At 58.6% G+C, this 25,762-nt stretch overlaps 1 protein-coding gene across 3 annotated transcripts in view; it reads right to left on the bottom strand.

The window, feature by feature from the left end:
- Positions 1–25,762, bottom strand: part of DMAP1 (DNA methyltransferase 1 associated protein 1) — a 33,029-nt gene that overhangs the window by 2,845 nt on the left and 4,422 nt on the right. For 2 of the 3 annotated variants that reach the window (XM_059727723.1, XM_059727724.1), the window contains exons 3-9: positions 24,579–24,670; positions 23,843–24,038; positions 16,995–17,153; positions 15,999–16,166; positions 14,307–14,492; positions 11,138–11,209; positions 686–758 (exon numbers count right to left, since the gene is read on the bottom strand). In XM_059727723.1, the coding sequence (XP_059583706.1) occupies positions 686–758; positions 11,138–11,209; positions 14,307–14,492; positions 15,999–16,166; positions 16,995–17,153; positions 23,843–24,038; positions 24,579–24,670 (946 nt within the window). The remainder of the gene's footprint in view (positions 1–685; positions 759–11,137; positions 11,210–14,306; positions 14,493–15,998; positions 16,167–16,994; positions 17,154–23,842; positions 24,039–24,578; positions 24,671–25,762) is intronic. The other variant, XM_059727725.1, reaches the window with a different exon arrangement.

Raw genomic sequence — 25,762 nt, 5'->3', positions numbered from 1 at the left:
GGGTGTCCTGGCAGAGCCTGCAAGGCGGTGGAGTTGGAGGGATGAGGGGGCCCTGCGTTACCTGGCTCTGGGCTGCCCCCCAAACCCCACCCGTGCCCCGTTCCCCATCACGGGGCTCCACAGAGGTCCGTCACGAGGACAGGAGCAGCATCTGCTGCCTGCCACGCTGAGCCGGAGGTGCCTCCTGCCTGCACTAAGGGGGCACCGGGGGCACGTGGCTTGGCAGCCCCGGAGCTTGGGGCGCGACTGCTCATTTCCCATGTCTGTGAGAGGGAGGGGAGCAGGCCTGGGCAAGGCTCAAACTCGCCGCTCGGGGCGCAAAGGCGGCCGGAGGGTGTGCCAGGCACCCAAAACAACGCGTGCCCGGGGCCCTCGAGGGCCCAACCCGGCTCAGGCTGCCCTGGATGCTGGGCCGTCTCGCCCAAAGGCTGGAGAGGCCTGAAGAGGAGAGAAACAAAGGCTCTTTCACAGCATTTTTCTACCGGGAGGAAAAGAAAAGCCTCCGTGCATCGTGTTCCGGCTTCGACCCTCTTTTTTTTTTTTTTAAGCACATGAAATATTTGAAAAACCATTCACATACTGTTATTCAAGAATCTGGCTGCTTTACTCGGGGAAAAAATAGCCTGTCTCAACTACAAAGGCCCGCTCTGTGTGTCTGTGTCTCTAGCGTGCCCCCTTTACTTACCTACTCCTAGTTCCATCAGCATCTGCTCTAGGGCTTTAATCTTCTTCTGTCCCACCGAGCTTGGCAGTTTCATCTGGAACACAAAGGTAACCGAGCCACACAGCTCAGAGTTAGCCCTCACTCGCAGCCGCCTAGTTCAAAAGGCAAGAGAGCTTTGCTTTTTATAGTGCAGGGGAACAAAAACCCAGAAAGAAAGAAAGAAAAAGAAAGAAAAAAAAGAAAGAAAGAAAGAAAAGAGAGGGAGAGAAAAGCCAGCCCAGTGCTCAGAAAGGGAGATGGGGGTCTGAAAGTTTCCAGGCTCGGTCTGAGGGCAGGCACTGAAAAGCCCGGGCGCGGGGGCCCGAGTGCCCGTGCGCACGCGTGGGCGAGGGGCTGCTCTGCCGCTTCCGTGTGCCACCGAATTAGCGCGGCGGCTGCCCGCTCCCGCCGAGCCCGGCCCATCAAAGGCTCCTGTGCTGTGCTGCCCTACTTTGCCGGCCTGATTAGACTCTGGAGCTAACGGACTACCTCCTCCGCGGCCTCGCTGGGCCCCCGAGCTGTGGGGTTCGTTTGTGGGGGCGGCTCCGGCACAAAAGGTGAGAGCGCGGATGGGAGCTACAAAGGGGCCTAGAGCTGGGCCAGGGACGAAAGACACCCCCACGAAGTAGGGCTGTTCTGCAAGCCCATCATGCTTGCAGCTCACCCCGGCATGCCGTCACCCCGGGGTGCTCCGGACCTTGCAGGGCACCATACTCAGTGCCACGAGACTGGGGCCACTGTGACCATTCTTGCCTGCAGCCCAGTGGAGGGGACTGGGCCGCCCTGGGAGGGGCTGGCCGCAGCAGGAGATGGCAGAACAGCTGCAAGCAGGCAGCAACTTCCACCCGCACCCAACCGGAGCCGGCACGGAGGCGGCAGACGGCACCTTTGCAGCGCAGCACGCCCCACGGGGCCCGAGTGCAAGGCCAGAAGCAGTGGGTCAGGCTGGAAGCGCAGGACCCCGAGGCGGCAACAGGCCCGACCCCTGCACGGACACAGGATGCTGCCCTAAGCTGATCCAGCCTCCCGAGATGGAGATGCCCCTGCCTCAGGCATGCCGTGGCTCTCCCAGCACGGAGGGTCTTCCCGAGACCCACGACACCGCCCAGGGCTCAGTGTAAAAGAGCGAAGTGGACCCAACAACCGTGCCCAACCTCGCCGGGGTCAGCGGCTTCTCCTGGCACCAGCCCTTCCCCGTGGAGAGTGCCAGGAGCAGCTGGATTAAACCCCGGGGCAGCCGAGACCTCGTGAAACGAGCTAGTGGTGCCCTCCAGGGGCGACTGCCGCGCTTCCTGGTGCAGCGAAGTGGGGAGCAACAGGGCCCGGTTCTGCTTCAGCGGAGGCTGCCAGCCCCCACGGGGGCAAGTCACCCACCGACCCAGGGCACGCGCCCGAGTGGCCGGCACGCGAGTCTGCACAGCAAGATGGCGGCATCTCGGGGCGGCAGTGGCACTGGTGATCATGCGCCATCCCGAACCACGGGCGCTGGCCAGCAAGAGGGAGGGCTCGGAGATGAGCCGCCCCCACCCCGGCGGGACCAGGAGGCTAAGAGGGTTTAATGCAGCCACAGGCATCTACGGTCGACAGCCAGCAGGGAACGGGAGCCCAGCCCCTTCCCAGACTGTGGCAGCACCCAGCGCTGCCAAGCAAGGGCAAAGAAAACAAGGGGAAACCCCCCCTGAGCGTGCAGCAGCAGGAGGGGGAAAACGTTCCCTCCCAGCCCCACGTGGCAACAGCACAGTCCGGCAGCCGGGGAAATCCCTGTAGCGGCATCGCTGCCCCCAAATCGTGCCCGCGCAGTGCGTCCGGCCTCTCCCGGACACCTCCAGTGCTGCAGCGTCCCTCCCGCAGCCTCCCTGCTCTGACCGCGAGGACGTGTTTCCTGAGATCCGCTCTTTCTGCCGCTTCAAACCAGAGACCCCACCTCGGTGCCTGCCTGTGCCCAGTGGGAGACGGCTGTGCTGCGAGCCCCCGGGCACGCTCGCGGCCGTGCTCCCAGGCAGCTCAGAGAGCAGGACGAGGACCCGAGCACTATCACGCTTGCTGTCGCTCCAACATCAACCCCTTGGCGGGGGTGTGAGACGCCCTCCCGGCCTCCCCGCCTGCCCTGGCCTTGCCCGGTCGCTGCAGGGACCCAGTCTTTTCTAGGGGAGGCTCTGTGCTGCGTTGGCAGGGCTGCCGAAACCTCCGACTGCTGCCACCAAGGCTGCTGCCTCCTGCTACTTCCGGCCTGAAGAAGCGTGGGACGCCCACCACCACCTCCCTGCCGGGAGCCTGGGCAGAGGCAGAGGACGGGAAGGGAGGAGGGGCCATCAGGGCGCGTTGAAGTTAGAAACACGTCCATTAAATCTCCTTTTCGTTTGGGGGGGTGGTCGGGCCGGGGCCCGGGAAGGCTCCACGGCTTCGCGGTGCCAGAGTATATTTTAATTTTACCATCATTAAGAAAATGTTATGATTTATGTGGCTGCTGTCGGGCTAATATCTTTAAAATTTAGCTGGCTAAGCCAATTCATCTTTAAGACCGATGAAGGTTGATTGCTCTCTATGCAAAATGTATTAAAACTAAATGAGGAGTCTATTACTCACATGCTGCTGATCATCTGTTAGGTAGGCTCCGTTAGCTAGGCCGGCTCGTTGCAGGGGAAGCCTTGGTGCCCCGTGCTGCTTGGCGAGAAGGTGCCAGCTTGGGCTGGTCCCGCCCGGGATGGAAATGGCCCTGCCTCTCCCAGACACCGGCTGGCTCGAGCGCCGCGCGTCCCCGCAGCCTGGAAAGCCAGAGACACCGAACCCCCGAAAAGGCCGGGCTGGCCAGAGCCTGGAGCTGGTGGGTAGGGTGCTCACTCGCTGAGCAAGACATCTCCCAAAATGGTGGGAGCTGCCTCGTGGAGGACAGGACAAGGAGCAATGGGCTCAGGTTGCAGCAAGGGAAGTTGAGGTTGGGTATTAGGGAAAACTCTCTCAGGATGGGGAGGGTGGTGAAGCACTGGAAGAGGTCACCCAGAGTGGTGGTGCAGTCTCCATCCTTGGAGATGTTTAAGGCCCAGCAGGACAAAGCCTTGGCTGGGATGATGGAGTCAGGGCTGGTCCTGCTTGGAGCAGGGGTTGGACTAGATGCGACTCCTGAGGTCCCTTCCACCCTCATTTTCTATGATTCTAACAGGGAGTCGTGTCACATCTACGAAGGGGCCACCACACACCTTGGGCCAAGCAGCACACAACAGGCCCCAGCGTGCAGCCGTGTCCCAGAGCCGCGGGGCTGGAAGGGACCAGCAGAGCTCACATCCAGTCCAACCTCTGCCGGAGGCAGGATCAGCCCCGTCCAAAGCAGCCCAGACAAACCCTGTGTCCGACCTCTGAGCAACACGAGTCACCCCTGACACAGCCCCAGGCCTCACACTCAAACCTGCCCCCGGGAAAGCAGGGGGGCCGCGGCCACCAATGTCCTGCTGCTGCAAAGGGGGTTCACAGACGCTCCAAGACCCCAGGCCGAGGCCGTGCCCCGCTGCGGAGGAAGGCAAAACCCCGCAGTGCGGACGAGTCTGAGCAGGGGGGAAGTCCCTTCCTGCCCCAGTGCAGCGTGGGGCTGAGCCCGAACGCAGGGGCAAGACTCTCCAGCCAGGACCCTGCGGGTTGGTGCCAGCAGGAGCATTGGCGCAGCCCAGCCCCAGCCCCATCCCGGGCTGCAGCAGCACCAGCCCCTCTGAGGGATGTTTAAAAACCCCGACACAAACAGAGCACGAGAGGGGGACACAGTCAGCACAGAGCAGACTAGCCACCGGGCTCGGGCGGACGCCGAGGTGCCGAGCGCGCACCGATTCCTCTCGCACCGTGCAGGTTCAGCCTCTCCACCTCCGGGCACCACCTGGCACGACACGGGGGAAGACGACCTCCCAGGCGGGCGCGTGGGGCAGAGCCTGTGGGCAGCAGCAGCTTCCCCTTCTCCCTGTGCCTCTACGCTAGGCCATTAGCATTAGTTATAATTTGCCAAGCCCCCTGCTATCATCCCTGGAAAACAGATTGCTCCAGTCAGGAGCTGATGAACTGGGATTTGGGAGCTTCATCTGTTCTGGACGCTCTCCTGAAGCCCTCTTTGCAATGCCGGCTGGCACTTATAATGATGCCTACATCGCTTTTGACTGAAGGACTACGATCCCTCATCCTTGCCGCGAACCATCTGCGCTGCGTGTGCCAAGAGGTGAACAAATAGACAGCGATGCACCAACGTGAGGCCCAAGCCCCTGCAGCAGGGGTGCCACGGCTGCCTGGGGCCAGGACGGAGGCTGGAGGAAGTGCCCATGGGCCCCGGGGCCAACGCTGGGCCCACCAGCTGCATGAGGCTCTGGGAAGGGGGTCATGCAGCTGGAATGGGACCCACTGGGCCTCAACCCCCCCAGCCCCATGCCAGGCTGCAAAGGGCCCCCAGGACCTGCCTGCGCCTTGCCATGCTCCGAGTCCTGCCCGGTGTGAGCCGAGTGCCTCAGGCTGCCAGGGGACACGGCGCTGTCTGTGCCTCCTTTTCGGCCTAGGCCAGACCCCCCCAGCACCACACCCCTCCAGGCTGCTGCTTGGGAGAGCTGCAGCCGACGAATGAAGCGATTAAACGGGGTAAGACGTAACCCAGGGTGAGGCCTGGGACTCCCTTTGGAAGAGTACAGACGTCTGTCACGTAGGAGCTCCTTGCGGAGTGGCTTGGTGCAGAGGCTCAGCTGGGAGGAGATGGAGGCCTCTGCAGGAAGAGCGACCAGGCTTATAGGATTTCCAAGCTTGGGCTGGGGTGCCGCGTGGTTACCTCCCGTCACCTCGGACCCGCGAGCTCCCCGAAAACACGCTCTTTCAGGCCAGAGTTTGGTCTCTCCCAAGGTTTGGTCCTTTCCCCCATCCAAGCTGCACCCCATCCAAGAGCTCAGTGAAGACGACCTCTTCCTCGTGCAAATCAAAAGCAGCTGAATGCCCCCAGCTGCGACCTGGCACAGCCAGCTCCGAGAACAACCCCCTCCATCGCGTGGGTGCAAAGTATTTAAGCCCTTAAAAAAATCCAGCGCAGTGCACGCAAGCGAGATGTCTCGCGCGCCAGACCGCTCCCTGCGTGCAGCCCTCCATGCTGACGTCGAGTCCCAGACGGGCCTGCAGGCCCCTGAGCTGCTTGGGGTGGCAGCCGGAGGAGGGAGCCCTGATGTTTCGAAGGCATCATGGTCTGTGTCCTCCCCGCCTCAGAGGGGGGAAGAAGGGCAGGCTGTCTCCTCCAGACAGGAGGGCAAAAGCCCCTCTTCTAGGCAGCATGTAGGAGTTGCTAGAGGATCCCAGAGCCGTGGGGCTGGCAGGGACCTAGCAGGTCACATCCAGTCCAAGCCCTGCCTGAGGCAGGATCAGCCCTGTGCAAACCAGCCCACACAAGCCCCGTGTCTGAGCTCTGAGCGACACGACAGTCACCCCTGACAGCCCCAGGCATCGCCCCCACACCCGAGAAAGCAGGGGGGCCACGGACGCCAACGTCCTGCTTCCGTAAAAGATTGTCAATACATAATCCAGGCACCCCAGCCAGAGGCTGTGTCCCCCTACAGAGGAAGGCAAAACCCAGGGGAGAAAATCCCCCCCTGACCCCAGATACAGTGCTGGTCTGACCCCGAGCAGAAGGGCAAAACCCTCTGGCTTTAACTCCCAGCAGGAGCACTGGCACAGCCCAGTCCCATCCCAGCCTGGGCTGTAGCAGCGCCCAGCACCTCCAGGGAGGCTTAAACCCCCGACATGTGGAGCAGAACAGGGGGGAACAACCAGCAGAGCCCAAAGCCTGGGACACCCCCATAGCAGAGCACAGGCATCGCTGCGCCTAGATCACTCCTGACCGGGGTGCCCACCCTCTTCTTGAACCCTCCAGGGAGCCTCATTACTGCCGTTAGCCTGCGCGTGCCGACCTGAGATTGCAGGAAACTCACGGACACGGAAAGTACACGCAAAAACACGCTGACGTGTCTTCTACAGACCAGCACAAGGGAATCACCGCGTGTTCACACACGTGACTAAGCCACGACCCCAGGAGCCCCGGGCCCTTACCACTGACGCTCACCGCTGGTGACTGCAGAAACAATGATTTCTGTGCGACCTGCGGGAACGCCTGCGCTACGGTGCTCGGGCTGAGAAGCGGGAAACCTGCGGCTAACCCATCGCCCATGAAAGAGCGGGTTTTACACCTACGTCCAGCCAGCCTGGGCTCAGGTGCATGAGCGATGCTAAGGGACCACAGGATATTTGAAGGCTCACTCCTCCCACAAAGGTGTTAAAATGCTGGATGCCTCTTCCAGGGGTGGCAGCTGCCACCGGTCGGTGCTCCTGGATGAACGGGTTGTCTGGTCAAAGGGACCCACGACTTCTTGGGGAGATGAACTGAAGGAATCCCCTCAGCTGGAATGAGGTTCCCAGTGCGTGGACGTTTCCTCTGGGGAGGGGGCACACACTTGTTTGGCTCCATTCAAGAAGAAAATCACAGCAGATTTGAGACGGCCTGAAGTGACGGCCCCTGGCCAGGGCCGGGGGGTGACGGGACTGATTCTTTCCAAAGCCACGAGACTGGCCCAGGACACAGGCCTTGCCCTTCAGCCCAGCCAGGCGCCCCTGGGCGCTGAGCGACTGGGAAACTGGGCAGACATAGGAGCAGTCCATCATTTCAAACACCTGCTTCTACTCTGAATCAATGGCATCCTCCTGCCCAAGAGCTGGTGGGTCCCTCGAAAGCCCTGGGGCTGGACCTGGCGAAGTCACACCCTTATGTGAGACCACAGTGAGCTGCAAGGGATCGCAGCCTAAAACCTCACTCCGGAAGGTGCAGACAGCTGGGTTTGACCCCAGATGGGAGACAGCTACAGGCCTAAAGCTCAGCTCTATGGGGGCTGCCAGGGGGGCAAGGCACAGCTGTCACGGGCACGGTGGCCATCTGCTCCCATGGAAAGAAAGAAGTATCCACATTTTCACCCCAGAGCTACAGACAAACAAGAAACCGCAAGGCTGGACACCGCTAGCCCTGCATTTCCACGGCTTTTCCCTTCTAAACAGCTTGCATGTAACTGCAGTGCATTAAGCAGCTGCTGGGAGCGTAGCAGGTCGCCAAAGGAAATATTTGTTTCCATGTGCGGCACGGCTGGACCGCACCAGCATGGAGATGACCCGATGCATAAACCACTGCGCCCGCAGAGAAGGGGAATGGATGCGTCCTGGGCCAGCCCGGCAGCTGAAGGCAGGAAGAGACATATGAGGGTGTCTCAGAACAGCAATTCCAAAATCAAACCACTGCAAGCAATGAACCTTTCCTGGGCTGCACCGCTTCTCCCCTGAGTCACACGTGATGGCTGTGCTCAACGGCGCCGCCGTCCGCGTTCCCCGCTGCTGCGCTGAGCTGTCTTCCGCTCCTTGCACACGGTGCTTTTATTTACAAGTGGCTGCTACTTTCTGAAACACCCTCGTACGCCGTCCCAGATGCTCCAGGCTACACACACACACAGATTTGCTGCGAGAGCACGCACAATGGCCTGGGTGTGCTGTCTGTGCCCAGCCAGAGTTAAGGCCACGTGTTCAGCCTGCGGTTGTTTCTGGCCTTAGGCTTCCTGAGCCCCTTTCAGGCTCAGCCCAGAGGGCCACCCAGCCTCGCGTCCATTGATAGCCACGGCCGATACTGGGTGTCAGAGAAAGCAGACGCTGCACGTGGCAGAGTGTGACAAACAGTCTTGGGTCAGCGGAAGATTTGCCTGGCCCTGCCAGCCAAGCTGGGCTGGTCCCCGCAGCAGGGCTGAGCTCCCTCCGGCATTATTAGAAATGGAAAGGAAGAGGAATCCTTGCTGCTGTGACGCTGCGTGTCCCTGTTACCAGCAGGATGGGGAGAGTCTGGCCTCGCCACTGTGCTGTGCTGTGCTGTGCTGTGCAGGGAGTCCCAGGCTGGCTGGTGCTGCCGTGCAGGACAACGAAGCCTTTCCATGCTGGGGGGTGCTCCCCTGTTCTTGCATTACGAGAAAGGAGGAACCAGCAGTCCCCAGGTACCGGCTCTGGCTCCTTCAGTAGCACCATCATCCTCTAACAGCTCCTCAGTCCTCTCCATTCCCTACTGCTACAGCACATACCCGTGCACAGGGGCCTCCGTGCAAGGTGCTGTTCTCCCACAGCCTTTCCTAGCAGCAGGACACACAAGAGACCCGAGAGATGCCCACACCAGATGCACAAGCGAGCAACATCGTTTGCTCAGGACTTCAGCGCTCATGAATAGGAGACAACCCATGTAAGCTGACAAAGCAGCTCTGCAGCACACACACATGCTCTCCACTTCTCACACGCACACACAACTGGGGGGAGCATGAAACCGCGTGGCACGTAACGGCTTCGCCCCTGCAAAGCTGCCAGCAGAAGCAACAAGCGCCTTTGAGGCCTCTACCACCTAGGAAGTCAGACCCAAAAGCACACGCTCTCCTGGCTAATCAGGATGTGCAGATTCCCATCAGCTTATCTGACCGAGATGCCTTGGAGTGCAATCAATACTAAACAAATAAATTATTAATTGCCCCAAGTAATTAAATTTATCATCAAACCCAAATAACTATAACTGATATTTTATGTCGCTGCGTCCAGAGCCAAGGTGCGGAAGGGACGGTATCGATCCGGGGAGGGCAGACAGATGTTTCGCGTGTTAGCTGCCGAGGAGGACCGGGCTGGCGCTAATGTCGGGGCAGGCACGAAGCCAAGAGCCTCGGATGCAGCACGAGCATGGCTGGTTCAGCACAGGGCACATCAAATATGAAGAATAAACATTTTCAAATGCCCGCCTCCCCCCCAAACCCGCGGCCTGAGCTCTGGCAGGAAGCCTCATTCATCTTGGAGCCGCGGCACGGGCCCAGCCCCCACCCCGAGGAAAAAAAACCCAACTGCAGTAAATTGTAGCTCATTAATCAGTGCTACAAAATGCTCAGCTGGCTAGTAAATATTTAAAAGCCAGGGAAGGCGAATATTTGAATCAATGGGAACGAAAGCTGTGCTCAAAGTTTTCTTCCCCTATTTCTTTTTTAATTGGTCTGACCGGCAATTTGTCTACCAGATTCTAGTTAGCGGGGAGTGCGGCAGGCTGCTGGCTGGAAGCCTTTTTTGGAGAGAGGTGCCTGGCTGTGACTTAAATGATTGAGCTGGAGTGCTCCTCGGTGCGCTCGGCAATGGCGCCGTGCGCCTTTCATCCTGGGCCTTCGCTTTGTTACCCAAGGAGACAGCAGGCGAGACAAGCTCCTCCCGTCCCACAGCCCCTGGGACAGCAATGGGGTCCCGGCACCAACTCAGAGACCCCACATGCATGGGACAGGGCGCCCCTGAAGCCTTCTGCCTCGCCGCTGGCTGCTAGCTCGCTTGCAAACGGGAGGGCTGGGGCAGCGGAATCAGAAAACTGCCCAGCGCGGTGGCTTGGGAAGAGGGGGCTGGAGCAGCCACTGGGGAACAACGCATGTGGCAAACCTACGGGCAGTGGCACCCCTTTGAGAAACAGGATCCCACACTTGCAAGCGGCAGCTCCAAGCCCAGGCGAGGCTACAGCAGGGTCCCAAGAAGCAGCCCAGAGAGCCCCAGGGCACCCTGCAGCCTCTGACGCTCTCCAGGTGCCAACCCAGCTCCCGTAAAGCAGCCTTGCAAGGGTGTCTGCAGAAATCACCATGTGAGGCAGGAAATGCAACCCACCTACGACTGCCCCACGCTCTCAGGGTGGTAATGAAACACTGCAGACATTTGCTGCCTGCCTATAAGAACCAAGACTGGGCTGAGGAGTCCCTGGGCAAACTGGGTCTTGCAAGGCTGGCTCCAGGACCACTCGGACAGACAGGAGGGCTCCCAGACCCCGTACCCCAGAACCTCCGAGAGACAGCAGCAATCGCACACAACACGAGCTGGTCCTTGCTCACCATCTCACCAACAGTGAGGAGGGAAAAAACTAGGAGCCTGTGGCTTTCCACACCAAGATTTCCTAAGCTTAAAGAAAGCCCTAAAAAAGCACTCAGGAAGCACAGACCCACTCGTGTGCATCTCGGTGTGAGAATCTAGCCTGGGATCTGCCAACATTGATGTCCTCAGAGCTCTCACCGAGCCGTGCGGTCTACTCCACTGGATCCCAGACAGCTCCAGGAGGGCTGCCGGGTAACACTAACAGCTCAGGCAACAATTAACAGGAAAGAGGCATCAGCAGGTTCAGATGCTCACGCACAAAGGGCCTCTGACTGCACCGCAGAGATAAGCTGCCCTACAAGGCGAATGCAGCCATGCTCTCCAGCCCAGCCGTGACCCACACTTGCTGCTGCAGGCCAAACTGGTTTTGATGGAAGAGGCGAGAGCGTGCCTTCCCACGGCTATGAAAGGAGAAGGGCTAGGAAGAGAGAGACAGGGAGAGAGATTGGTGCCGGCCCCGGAGGCCTGGCGACTGCCTACCCTCTGGCTGCGCAGCGTGACACCTGCGGATTTGAAGTCGGGAAACTTGATGCCGGCAGTCTCAGGAACGGCCTGGAAGAGATCGAAACAGGATGCGTTGAGGGAGGAAATGCAGGAGTCAACACAGGGGAAACACCGCTTCCTGCCACTGCCACCTGCCAGGGCCACGTGTCAAAGGGGGGAGGGGGTAGAGCAAAATCCCAAGAGAACCCGTGGAAGCCCCGTGCGAAGGGAAACGCTCTGCTCCAAGACACCGTTAGAGGCACAAACCGCCTTCGCCTTGTGCCATCCCAGCCCCACAGCAAGCAGGGGAACCAGCAGCGCACCCTGTGACTGAGGGTGCACAGCACCTAATTTAGGCCCAGTTCAGCCAATGAGGACACTGGGGCCCTCCCAGGATCCAGCCCATCACCAACAAGCCTGTGCAACCTCCAACCTGTACAGCTCCGAGCACACGGACAAGGCTCTGCAAGTCCTGGGACCAGTTCTCCATCAGCGGGGCATGCTGCATGCCTGCCTCCCGCCCTGTTCTCCCCAGACAGCTCAGGGGGCAACTGGGCTGGTTCATGCCGTGAGAGGGCAGCCCAGCCACCAGCACAAGATCATTCGACTGAGCGCGGCCCAGGACAAGGCTTAGCAACAGGCCGGACCTTTGGGAAGCAGCACTCCCCAGGGCTGCGCTGCAGACGGGGTCGGGGAAAAGGATCTCAAGGACCTCCCAGAGGTGGTTTCACCCTTCCCATTCAAGGGCCAGCTCCAGGGCTGCGCTCTGCCTCCCTGCTGTTGCCCCAAGGGCATCTGCTGAAGAAATCTCCCTTCTTCCCAATGCACAGGCACACGGGAACATAAGACCTGCCGGGTCAGACCCAGGTCCGTCTTGCCCTGTGTCTTGGGTCGCATGGCAGCAGAAAGCGGAGGCTGGAAGGGAGAGTGACTGGGTCCGAGCAGGGTTTTCCCGTTCCTCTCTCCCTTGCAGTCTCCCGCATTGAAGCTCTGATGCAGAGGCCGTGACCCTTGCTCCCCTGCTCAATAGCAACCGACCCCTTTCCTCCCAGCACGTCCGATCCCTTGGTGAATCCAGCTAAACCGTCAGCTTCCCCCGCATCTGGTGGCAACGAATCCCTCCCGCTTAATGACACGCAGGGGGAAAAAGGACTTCCTGCTATTAAACTTACTGCTTGCTCGTTTCACACCAAGACCCCTCGTTCTTGTCTGCCAAGAGACCGTCAGTAATAAACCCCTAATGACATTCTCTTCCCCATTTAGTATTTTGTAAGCCCTTCTCCCGTCCCCCTGCAGCATCTCTTCTAAACTGACCAGGCCTAGCCTCGCTAGTCTTCCCTCACATGGAAGCCCCTCCATAGCACTCATCATCCTTGTTGCCCTTCTCCGGACCTTGGGCTTGTTGGCATAATGGCAATGACACATCTGCACCTCTCAGGATCAGACGATGCCTCTCAGAGGAACCACGTGCAAGGCCCTTGGGGGTGAGCAGGGCAAGGGAACCCCCCAAGGAAGGAGCCAAGCTGCATGGGAGATGCCAGCGGGAGTCCTGCACTGTGCCAGTGCACATCTCTCCCACTCCATCTGAGCCCGAGAGGTGCAGATGCAAAGGAAAAGCCATGTGGGGTGCCCAGGACTCCCCGCTATGTTGCTCCATAACTCTACATCTCAGTAGCTTGTGGTGCCAGCTGGGTTTGGATGGCTAAGGGGCTGCACTGGGGTGGCACCGAAGTGACTAGGGAAGGACCCCGGTAACTCCAGGCACTCCCTGCTGAATGACGTCTCTGGGGCAGCACTCTGGGAGCTGCTTTAGACCAGAGCCCAGGTGGCCTGGCACACGGTCGGCACACGCCACACTAGCCACCCGACAGGGCAAGAGCAGCCACAGCGTGCCCCAGACCAGCCCAGCCCGCACAGCTGAGCTGGATCACAGCGGCCTCGGGAGGGCAGCACTGCAGACTGGGACATGCAGCTCTGCACACAGAGAGGGGAATGCAGCACTGCTCTGCTCGTGCCCTGCAGGGGAAGCGTGGGTCTCGACCCCTGCGCAGCCCTCAGCCTGGCACCGCATGGCGGGCAGAAGGGGGCAAAACCCAAGCACTCAGAGCCAAGACGAGTGGGGCTGCGCTCCCTGCATAAGCAATTAAGCAGGCTCTCCCGCCGTGCGTGCCGCGCCGTAAACACTTCAACCTCAATTGACTCCTCGGTAAATGATTTCCCTTTGTTGGGCCGAGGCGGAGGCAGCTCCTGATTCCGATTCTTAGTTAAAATGCAATCTTGTCCTTACCGTTCCCCTGCTCCGGGTGGTAATTGACTCCTAATGGACTCTGTCATGGTTGAAACGATGCTGCGGCAACAACAGACACTGCTCTCTACCTGCCTGGTGCACTGGCCGCCCACGTACGCCGGCCTGCAGGCCCTGCGCGGGGCACAGGCTGAGCTTCAGCATCCTGTAGATGCCACTTCCCATCCTCACCTTCCTTCTGTGCCATCACCAGGGGCTTTGCCATAAGCAGGGGCAAGCTGTGCTGTGCAACTGGCCACTTGCTCAGGGAAGCCACCCACGCACACTCCAGCTCTGGGCCTCCCCTCCATTGCCTACAAAAGAGCCACTGCGCTGGGCACTGTCTGTGGAGCAGCACCCAGAGGCTGCCAGAGCCAGTCGCTCCCCACCCTCCATGGCTGATGAGATGAGAACCGGCCCTGGCTGCACCCCCTGGTCTCAGCGCAGAGGGGCAGGGGCCTTGTGACCCTGCGGTTTGACAAGCCTCGGTTACCAGCGATGCTGTGCCCAAGTCAACCATGCTCAGCCCTTCGCAGCAGCATAGCAAGGGACAGGGGCAGTCATAGCATCACACCCTATTCACATATAGGGAAACTGAGGCACCAAGGGGTGGAGTCATCTGCCTATGACCACAGAGTGGGTGAATACCAAAGGTGGGCCAATTCCTCCAAGCTCTTGATCCCCTGACCACCAGAGCACACTGTCCCTGCAAATATGCTACTGAAGGCATCTCCACCTTTGGGACAAAGGAGACACCCCCTCCCCATCCCCAGGGAGGCCCGGGACCCAGCCCTGCGGGACTGCCCTGGCAGGTGCACGTGGCAGGAAATCGGTGTGACCCCGTGTGGCTGCAAGGGGTGTGGGGGAGAGAGAGTTAGTTACAGGCTTCTCGGTCTCCTTCTTCTGCGGCAGCTTCTTCTTGGGTGCCTTGCGCTCGGCCCGCCGCTGCTCTGTGGTGGTGTCGGCTGCTGTGATGAGTTTCTGAAGGTCTTGGGTTCTCTTCTCTCGCTCTTTCTTCCTGGCTTCGATTTTCCGGAGCTCCTGGATCAGGTACTCCTCCTCTGCCACCTGCAGGCAAGAGCAGGGAGGGCGCTGAGCCCCACAGACGGGCAGGACAGTGCAAGGGGGCCACCTAGCGATGCCTGGTGCCGCGGACAGGATTTGGGCCCCTGTGGAAGCAGCTCTCTCTGCCAACCCACTCAGGCTGGACCTGTTTGGCAGCAGCGTGGCCTGAGGCATGTGGGGAGGCCACAGGGGCAGAAGGGACCAATGCAGCCAGCAGAAATGTCTGCACCTGCCGTCACTGGGCGGTGGCAGGGCCCAGACTGAGCCAGGTCCTGCTGCTGCATGAGAGCATCACTGGGCTTAGCGGGAGGAAGAGACCACGGACAAGGCTTGGGCTCCAGCCCAGGTATTGCAGCTCCAAGCCAGCAGCAGGGAGGCTCCAGACCTGAGTTCAAACCACCCCCTGGCACTCCCCAGGTCTTCTTTCAGGCAGGGAACAAAACTGGGTGGGTTCTCTAAACTGGGGGCACCAGGCAGATGCAGGTACTGGCAAGGCAGCACTCTCCACCCTGGGACAGGACAGCCTGGCCCATGCTCAGCACTCATGGGAGACACCCCTAGCATCAATGAAGTTTGTGGAGATCCAGTGAGGCCAACAAAATGAGGTAGGAGCAAGTCCTAGAGCACCTGTTAAGTCCCCTGCCCCCAAGCTCCCAGGGACCACGGAGAAACCATCTGAGCAGCCCCTTGTACACAAGTGGATGGACCCTCCTGCCGCTCAGCTGCAGCCAGAGTCTGAGCTTCACATGCAACACTCCAGTCTCCGGTATCCCTGGGCCAGACCTCAGCTCACTCCCGAGCACCTGGGGCAGGGTCATGTGCAGGCACTCCCTGCTGGACTGATGCAGCCAAAGGGAGGGAAGGAGAAAGCACAACCTATGGCGAGGAGGGTCAGCCTCTGGCATGGGTGCCAAGTGGCACAGGGAGCCCTTGTGTGTGGCATGTGGCAGGTCAAGGAGGGGACAAGCAGCAGAGCAGGAGACAGGACAGGGAGCAGAACGCAGGGCAGCAGATCTGGTCCCTACTCTGCGCTTCCTGCTTGAAGGCAGAGCAGATCAGGCAGGGAGCGGAATGCAGAGCAGTAGATGAGGCAGGGGAAGGGGGTCAGAGGGGCCCATGGGGAGGGTGTGGAGCCAAAAAGGCTGGCCTAGAGCCCTGGGGGGATGTCAGGGGATTCACACAGGTGGCCCCAGCCCTGGCCCCAGCGCTTGGGGAGCCACCTGTTCCAGGGCTGGTGCCACTGCTGGGCTTCCCACCACTCCCTGGAAGCAGCAGCTCTGGCTGTGCCACCTGTGAGGAGTCAGGCAGCTGCCCAAGGACTTCACCCAGCTCCTCTCGCCCCACACCCTGCTGCAGCAAGCTCGCCCGGTGCTGGCCTCAGCCCCTCCACAATGGCAAGAGTGCCTTGAGAGCAGCGGTGTCATGCCCTGCACCTTCCCTGCTGACGGCCACATCCACTGTGACTCACCTCCCGCTCTCATAACCGCTCACCCCCCCCCCCCGTGCTACCTGCTCTGGCGTCCTGTTGTAGAGCCGCTCCAGCTGCTCCTTCCTGCGCCGCTCGTGGCCGGCATCAAACACAGGGATCTTCAAGTCGGTGCCCGGGGCAGCGCGCACGTTGGCCAGCTTGGCACAGATGTGGTAGTACCGCTCCTTTAGGTCTTCCACCGACCGCTTCTGGGGAGCGTGGGGGTTGGGGGGGCAACATCACCAAGGGGCCAAAGGAAATGGGCAGCAGAGGCTCGTGCCTGACAGTGCAGGACAGTGGACAGAGGGGCAGCCTGGGAGATGGCAGGAGGGGAAGGGAGCCAGAATGGCAGGGCCTGAGAAAGCTGCCTGCTAAGGACAGCGGCTCCCCGCTGCTGGTTGCCCCCGTGCTGTTAGGCCAGGGCTGGGGGAGAGAGCGCTGACCTGGAGCCTATCCCTGACAGCCACTGTAAGCCTGGTACTGCCTGCCCTGCTCTGTGCCTCAGCTGCCCCCTCAGGGGCCTCCGTTATCCCCAAAAATCAGCATGGCCTTGTCCCATCCTGAGCCAACACCAAGCAGGTGTTCTACTCCTGTCTTGCCTGACCAGGTGAGGACTCCTGGGTTCTACCCCCAGCCTGCGACTTGCCCCTTACGCCACAGGGGTAACAGACTCGCAGGTCAGGCAGTGGGACGCAGCATGGGGAAACCACGTGGGAGTTCAGCTCTCCAGTGACTGCTGGGCAACACTCTCTCCCTTGGCCAGGAACCCAGGAGTCCTGGCACCCAAGTCCAGCCCTCTAACTACCGGTACGCTGCCTCCTTCCTGGCACCTGGCAGTTGCAATCCCAGCAAGGACACACCAGGACATGCAACAGAGACCCCACACACGTGTGGGTTTAATCATGAATAAAGTGAGCAGCAAGAACCACGTGCCCAGCTGCCGGGCTTCTGCATTCCCTCCTCACAAAGGTGATCTGGAGGGTTCCCGGCTCCTGGCAACGTGGCAGGCCCAGCCCCCACCCCACACCAGTGCTCACCTTGAACTGCTGGTGGTCGTAGCGGTCGTGGATGACGACGAAGCGCAGGTCGAAGCGACGAGCCAGGTCAAAGAGGTGGTCAGTCTCGGCCTTGGTCCAGGCGTCATCATGCAGGTACAGCTGGTACTCCTGCTCCGAGTACACAGGCACCTGCACCGTCTGCACAGGGACAGAGCGATGGGCAGCTCACGACAGGCGTCCTGCGGGAGCCCTTCCCCCTCATCCGTGGGTGGGGGAGTGGGCGAGAGCCAGAAACACAAATCCCGAGGGCAGCAGCAGATGCAGAGCTTTCCCTGGCTTTCCCATGGGTGGCATCTCCCCAGGATGCCACGATGGACCCTTCCAACCCCAGCGTCTCCCTGGTGCCCACGGAGCAGAAGAGTACCTGGTGGAGGGGAAGCCTTGCTGATGCCAGGGACATGAGGAGACTGCCCTCTGCACTGCCAGGGCACAGCCTGCTTCAGGCTCCAACACCCACCCTACCTTATCATGCCCTGCTGCCACACCTGGCATCAGCTTCCTACCCCCACAAGAGACACATGCAGAAGCACCAGTGGGGCTGGGCACCCGAGCTGCCCTCACTCAAGGAGACTTCCCACTCTGCAGAGCCCCAGCGCAGTGTGCACTGCATTGCCCACCTCCAGGCAGTCCAGAAGCACATTTCAAGCCCCACAACCAAGGCTACAACCGAATTCCATCTGGCTTCACATATCAAGGAAAATAAAAAGTCCTTTTTCAGATATGTAGGGAGTCGGAAAAAAGTAAGGATAACACTGGACCCCTGCTGAACCAAATGGGACAACTGATAACCGACACCCTGGAAAAAGCCATGCTGCTTAATGGGCATTTCCCATCAATCTTTCATCAGCCCAAAGGGACCGCCTTGCTTAGCATGATGCGGGACGGCCAGGATGAGGACGTATTTATAGCCAGCATTGGTGCAGACCTTGTAAAAGATCACCTTGAGAGGCTGGACATCTTCAAGTCAGCTGGTCCTAACAGATTACACCCTAGAGTACTCAGGGAGCTGGCAGGTGTCATAGCCCAGCCACTGGCAAAAATATTCAAAAACTCGGGGCGCTTGGGTGAAGTACCTGAAGACTGGAAGAAGGCCAATGTGGTACCCATTTTTAAGAAAGGGTAGAAAATAGATCCCAGGAATTACAAGCCAATCAGCTTGACCTCAATCCCTGGTAAGATCCTGAAGAAAATTATCAGAGAGACCCTTCTGGATAAGCTGGCTGAGGGCAACATCCTGAGGGACAGCCAGCACGGGTTTGTCGCGGGTAGGTCTTGCCTGACCAATCTCATCTCCTTCTATGACCAGGTGACACATCACCTGGACAAGGGAGCAGAGGTTGACATCATACATCTGAACTTTAAAAAAGCCTTCGATCTGGTGTCCCATGATCTCCTCATGGAAAAACTGGCCAACTGTGGTCTCAGCTATACCACAGTCCAATGGCTGGGGAATTGGCTCAATCACAACCCCCAAGTCTCTTTTGGCCATGGTGCTAGCAAGTGTAGCACTGCCAAGCCTATAAGTGTGATGCATGCGGAAGAGATGGCACAGTGCTCAAACACTGCAGGAAAGGTGTTCAAGGCACTTGGCAGGTGCCAGTGAGGCAGCAGCGACCTCCACTGAATCCCCTGGGCTTTCCACTGACCTCATGTTCTGTGGCCGTAGGCCTAGAGCAGCATGAGCTGCCAGGCCTTGCTGGCTGGTGATTCCCACCAGGCAAAGGCCAGCATGCAGCAGGCAGCCGCCTCTGCTCCCAGTGCTGGCTCGATGGTGCCGATGCATTGGCCATAACAGGGGCAGCTGGACTCACATGGGGCTGGTTGGTCTCCTTCCTCCTGGGGAACCTCGCAACCCCTAGAGCTCTCTCCTGTCGTAACTGCCCTTTCCAGTTTACAAGTCAGCCTTGACACAGCCCTAGCTATCACTCCTGCCCCAGGGAAAGCAGGGGGGCTGCAGCTGCTAGCATCCTGCTGCTGCAGAGGGGGTTCATATATGCTTGAGACACCCCAGGCAGAGGCCATGCCCAAACTAGAAGGCAAATCCACTCCCCCAGTCCATAGTAATCTGACCAGGGGGAAATCCCTTCCTGCCTCCAATGCAACATGGGTCTGAGCCTAAGCAAAGGGGCAAGACCCTCTAGCCAGAACCCTGCAGGGTTCATCCAGCCCAGTCCCCGCCCCTAGTCCGGGCTGCACCCAGCACCTCTGAGGGAGGCTCAAAAAATAAAACAAAACAAAAATGGTTGGCGCGAGTGGGTTGGGTGCCTGGTGCTGTGCCAACACCTCCGCCCCTTTACAAGTCCTTCTGAAAGTCTGAAAAATAGCCCGGGAGTAGGACTGGGTGCCTGAAGGCCTATCTGGCTCTGCTCCCTTGGGAGCCTCTTAGCCAGTCCTTGCAAAACAAACCGTTCACTAATCCTTGGTCCAACCAACCACACAAAAGAGTAAAGCAAACCTTTTGCCTCTCCGCAGGCAGTGGCAGAGGGCCCTTTAGCTCAGGCCCTTCCTGGAGGCAAGCTCCTCTGGGTTTCAGTCTGCTCCTGGCCAGCAAGTGGCTCCTTCCCTACTCCAGCTGCTTGTTCTCTCTCCCCTTGGGCTTTTAACTCCCAGCTCATCACCCACAGCTGGAGTCCTACCCCAGGGCTGTCTGCCTCCCTCAGAGAGCCAGACCACAGTTAGGTTTGATTACTAGGTACTCCATGTGCTGACAATGCCCAGCCCACCTGCCACATATCTCAGGCTCCTCATGTCCCAGGTGAGACTCGACAAGAGCTGGATAGCTGACTGCAGGGAGCCAGTGGCCATCGTGGGCAACCCCTCTATTCGAGGATGATCTCTACCAGGGCTCACTGATGGGTCTTTAAGTGACTGAAGAGCTCAATCCTTGAGCCACAGATCTGACCAGAGAAGATGCAGGTCTTTCCACAGGGGAGAGCAGCCTGCAGCCTAGGATTCCTCTCTTTTTCCTTCCTCTGCTTTCTCTTCCCTGCTTCCAAGGCAAGGCGCTTTCCCTCCAAATGGGCAGCCGCTTGGCTGAGGTTGTGCTGCAACTGGAGTTGGTTAGCAAGCAGCTCCTCCCAGCTCTTGATGTCAGCAGCTGTTGTCTTGAGGTCTGGCTTCAACATGTCTATGTGGCGTTTCCTCTGGCCACCATGAGATCTCAGGCCACAACTAAGTTGGCAAGATCAGCCCTGACTAAGCCGTCCCAGGAAGTCTCTGTCCAACCTGCGTTGGAAAACTTCCAGGGATGGAGAGTCCACCACTTCTCTGAGCAGCCTGTTCCAGCGCTTGACCACCCTCAGAGTCAGGAAGTCCTTCCTCATTTCCAGCCTCAGTTTCTCCTGCTGCAGCTTGAGGCCATTGCTCCTAGTCCTGTCCCCTGCAGCCACAGAGAAAAGCCCATCTCCAGCCTCTCTACCATTGCCCTTCAGGGATCTGAAGACCGCCCTCAGTCTTCTCTTCTCCAGACTAAATAAGTCAAGCTCTTCCAGCACTTCCTCATCAGTCTTGGCCCCCAGGCCCCTAATCATTGTTGTTGCTCCGTGCCCAACATCCTTGAAGTGCAGGGCCCAAACCTGGACACAGGGCTCCAGGGGAGGCCTCGCCAGTCCTGAGCAGAGTGGAAAAATAACTGCCCTTGATTTGCAAGTGATCCTCCTGTTCATACAACCCAGGATGCCATTGGCCTCTTGCAACAAGAGCATACTGCTGGCTCCTATTCAGTTTATAATTCCCTATAACCCCAGATCCATCTGCAGTCCTGCAGCCCAGCCAGTCATTCCCCAGTCTGGATTTGTACATGCAGTTATTCTGTCAAATGCAGGGCTTTGCACTTGTTTCATCTCATCTAGCTGACTGCAAGCCAGGGAGTCCATGCAGTGTAGATGCCTATCTCCACAGCGGGGCTCCTGACAGGAGGTACGTTACACCCATACTCAACACATCACCTTAGCTTGAATGGGATTTCCAGGCACAATCTACAACAGAGCTACCCAGCTACAAAGCCCAGCTCATGTCTGGGGAGGAACGGCATCCTTCAGACAGCACTGAAGCAAGAGCCAGAGTCCATGGGCACCCACGCTCTGCGAGTCCATAGATCGGCATGGCTGGGTCTGATGCTCTCACTGGACACTCAGTGGCTGCCTGAAGGGGCAAGGGGCTGGACTCAGTGGCCAGGACGGCCCTTCCATACCTAAGTCCTACGGATCTGTGTCACCCACTGCTCCTGCTTTCACAGCAAGACCTGCATTTACTCTCTGGCATCTGCAAGGGGGTGGAAGAACTACCTGGAAGGAAGCCTCTCCCCAGAGCCTTCCTCTGGGCTGCTCCATGAGGGCTTTAACCCATGGGGTTTCACAGCTGGGCTCCGGAATCCTAGGAGCTGCAATGAGCATGTTTCACAGACTCCAAATTGCAGCCAGGCATTTATAGCGCAGCAGCTGTGCAGTGCCATCCCGATGCAGGCCACAGCAGCAGTAAAACCACGGCAGGTCTCCTGCAGTGGGTCTCATAGGGACAGGTAACAGACAGCGTTACAAGAAGTGCCTGTCCCTCAGGCTAGCTTCCAGCAGGTTTCACTGGGCCATCAGTGCAGTACCACAAATCACCAGGGCTACACAGGCCCCGCATGTCACGGGAGCTTGTGTTCAGCTGCTTACAAATTGTCCAAAATTGACATGGCTTGGGCTGAAGTCTTCCACACAAGGCACTTGATGTTGGCTAGATCACCAATTCCAGCCCAGATACTGGAGCTGCCTTGGGTTTTCCCCTCACACTGTTCTCATCTCAGTCACCTCTGAGAACTTCAACCATCTCTTTCTGGAGCAGCTGTAGGCTCCCCGTGGTTGGGGCAAGACGTGATGTTGAAGGAGAGGAGGTTCCACCTGTCAGGGAGAGGCCTTTTGCTGCTCCTGGGAAAACCCACCCCTGGCTGGGTTTAAGCCTCTGGCAAATCACAGCTTGCACCTGCTCAGTAGCAACTTCTTGGGAGTTTTATCAGCTAAAGTCTCCTGAGACCCCACCAGACAGAGCATGATTCATCCCAGAGCTCAGCAGTGTTTTCCCTGCAACTGCAGCTCTGGGGTAGGGGGAGCCTAGGGGACAGAGACCAATGGCATGAGGAACCAGGTAGGAGGAGCGGAGACTGGCAGCAGCTGTGGGGAGGACTCGGACTCACTAGGCTGAGAAACAGGGGCTCTGCAGGGTAGAGACATGGACTTGAACAAGATGCCACAGTCGGGGAAGAGGCAGATCTGCAAGAGGCAGAGGTGAGAGGGGACAGGAAGAAAGAAGGCAATCAGCTCTGGGAGAGGTGAGGACGGACAGCCAGAACAGCATGAGCCAGCACACAACATCCTAGTGAGGAGCCCACGGACCAGACCTGATGGTCCACTAAAGCCTACCTCAAACGTGCCCCTGGGCAGGAGGTGGCTCAGATGCCCTGTGCCTGTGACCTCCAGTCTCTCCTACGTTATATACTTGACAAACTTACAATTCTAGAATCACGGAGCAGTGGGGCTGGCAGGGAACTGCAGAGGTCACATCTAGTCCAAATCCTGCCCAAGGCAGGATCAGCCCCATGCAAACCAGGCCAGACAAACTCATGGTCCAAGTCAAAACAAAACTGCAGTCACCCCTGACAGCCCCAGGCATCATGCCTGCCCCAGGAAAAGCAAGGGGACCGTGGCAGCCAGTGTCCTGCGAAGGATGTTAATATACACTTGAGAGACCCCAGGCAGAAGCCATGCCCCATTAGAGGAGGGCAAACCCCCATCCCTAGGTTGTACCAATCTGACCAGGGAGTAAAATTCCTTCCTGACACCAACCAGCAAAGCCCAGAAGCCTGGGAAATACTCACAGTAGAGCACAGGCCTAGCTACGTCAAGATCATCCCTGACCAGTGCTTGTCCAGCCTCTTCTTGAACACCTCCAATGATGGAGATCCCATACCTTCCCTGAGTGTCTACCCCACTGCCTCCCTGCTCTGGCAGTGAAGTGTTTCCTGCTAGCCAATCTAAATCTGCTTTGCTGCAGCTTCAAGCCATTGGTCTGCATCCTCTTCTGCAACAGGAAAGAAAAGGTGCTTACCTCTTTATAGCAGCCTGTCAAGTATTTGCAGCCTGCTGTCATGTCCACTCTTAAGCACCTTTTCCACAAGCTGAACGTGCCCAGCTCCTTCAGCCTCTCGTCTGACTTGCCTTCCAAGCCCTTGATTATCTTTGCTGCTGCCTCTGGACCCTCTCTAACTTCAACACATCCTTTTTAAAATGTGGAGCCCAAAATGGCACAGTATCCAGATGAGACCTTAGCAATGCCAAGCAGTGAGGCACCATCACCTCCTGTGTCTCACACCTCATGCTCCTATTTATGCAGCCCAAAATCACATTGGCCTTTCGTGCAGTCACATCACACTGTGCAGTGGTCTACCAAGACTCCCAGTCCTTCTCCACGGTGCTGCCAGGTGCCCCCTTCTGAACTATGCTTATCAGCAGATCCACAGAGTCTACACCAGGAAGCAGAGCATGCTGAACTGCCCAGCACCGGACCACAGCAGGGACCGCAAGGCAAGGGAAATTGCCAGGGCTGCAGTCTGGCCAGGTCCTAAAATGCGCCCCACAGCCCACCCAGGTTGACATGGGCTATAACCTCAGCTGCCATTCAGAACATGAGAGCTCCCGCTCCACTACCTGCCTCGAGCCAGCAGAGCTCACTGGTCAGCCCCATCTCCCCACACACTCCAGAGCACAGGGGGCCCCTGGCAGTCACTAGCCACATCTTGCTCCACTCAGTGCATAGACACAGACACTGCCCACCACACCTCACCTCACCTTATTGAAGCGGGCGAAGGGGTAGTCCTTGCCCTCCTCCGCTGCCCTCCGCCAGTGGTAGAACATGGCTCCGTCCTTCCTGGCCGGGTTGGTGAAGGGCATCCACTTCCAGGGCCGCACTTTCTTGGAGCCCAGCTTGGCCTTGACGGTGCGGTAGCCCTGGGTCGTGTCACTGGGCAGCAGTGGGGGTGCATCCCTGCAAAGGAGGTGAGGGGGAAGGTTCAGGCCAACAGGAATAGCAGTCTGCACTGAGCTTGGCTGGAGAGGTGCCACACTCCCAGCTGGGCAGCACATGAAGGGCACCAGGTCACACCCTGCCCTAGATCTGCAACATCACGCTCAGCTCTGAGGGGGGGCTTTAGGCCACATGACAGCTCCAGCCTTGAACTGGCCCAGAGCCAGCACTGACAGGCTCCAGGGGCCTGACCCCAAGGCAGAGAAGAGGGCCAACCCAAGCAGGTCTATCCTGAATCACTGCAAGGTCCTACGCACATTCTAGGAGATGAGTGAATGGCTCAGCCATGTCTGACAAAAGGGGCTGCCTGGGGAGAGGACAGTGCAACAGACCCCAGAGCAAACTGTGTGACACACTTGTGGGAGTGAAGGAAGATGTTAAACTTCCCCACACCCCCAGGGGCATTGAACATGGGAGGACAGAAAGGCTGCAGCCTGGGCAACAGAAGCTGGTGCCAGGTCCCCCGCCACACACCCCTCCAGATGCCCCCAGAGTCCTCACTTCTTGTCAGAGTAGAGAAGCGCGTAGACCTCCCGGTGCATGCCCTCCGGGCGCTTGAACGTCAGCGTCTCCGAGGACTTCTTGGACTTTTTCTGAAACAGAAGGTCCCAGTCAGACCAGCCAGGACGGACCAGTGTGTGCTTGTGGCCTTGATTTCTGTGCTGCTCCCACCCCCAGAAAGGCTCTCCTGCCACAAGCAGCCAGCTATCCCTAGTGAGCAAAGCCACTTGTTTGGCTAAGACCTGTGTTCCACAGCGGCAGCTGGTCTGGACCAGGAGACACCAAGAGCTCGCAAAGCCACCCACTGGCTGGGTACTTCAGACCCTGTCACTGCTGGAAACAGCCTGGCTTCAGCTTCCAGCCACTGCTCCACTGCCCCCCTCCGGGAGAACTGCAGTCCTCCTTCCCCAGGAAAGCACGCACAGGCTACAGTCAAGTCACAGCTCATTTGCTTTCTGTCTCTCGCTATCAGAAATGTCCTCCTCCCCCTAAAGCAATTCTTGTGACTCCCCCTGTATCATGGACATCCTGCTCCCTTGCCCTTTCTCCAACACTCAGTCAAATGCAGACACCAGAACTGGGCACAGGGCTCCCGGGCTGGTCCTGCCAACACCATGACCCACCCCCAAGTTTTTACATCCAAGAACCCCATCAGCCCTTTCACGTAGAGTCATTTGTGCACCCTGGTGCCTACGTCCTTCCCAAGTCACACTGTCCCAGTCTGAAGATCCGGCCTGCAAAGGCCCCGCCTTGCACGTGGTTGCAGCTTCTCTGAATGTGCCAGGCTTTCCAAGTGGTCTGGATCACTGTACAACCACCTCATCTCCCACAACGATTTACTGTACTTTCCCCTTCTATCACCAGTGAACATCAGCAGCGGTGACTGCATGACTGCTTCCCAGTCTCTGTTCCAAATGCTGACCTATGTCTAGTGTCTCACCAAATCCTCTGGAGACCGACACACGCTGCCCCTCGATGAGGATGCCCTTTGACAACTACTTGGCAACCTGTCAGTTCGCCGGCTCTTAATCCCTACAACAGGTGCTCCATTAGTAACTCATAGCTAACTGCTTTTAGAGCAGCAGGCCTTCCAGGAGGAAGTGCAGTGCTTTCTACAAGTCTCACCTCAGTCTGCTGACACAATTACTTTGCATCACACAACCTCACAGAGGTATCTCAGCTCC

Source organism: Alligator mississippiensis, chromosome 5 (genome assembly GCF_030867095.1).
Source record: "Alligator mississippiensis isolate rAllMis1 chromosome 5, rAllMis1, whole genome shotgun sequence".
Lineage (NCBI taxonomy): Eukaryota > Metazoa > Chordata > Crocodylia > Alligatoridae > Alligator > Alligator mississippiensis.
This window is presented reverse-complemented; position numbering and strand designations above follow the sequence as displayed.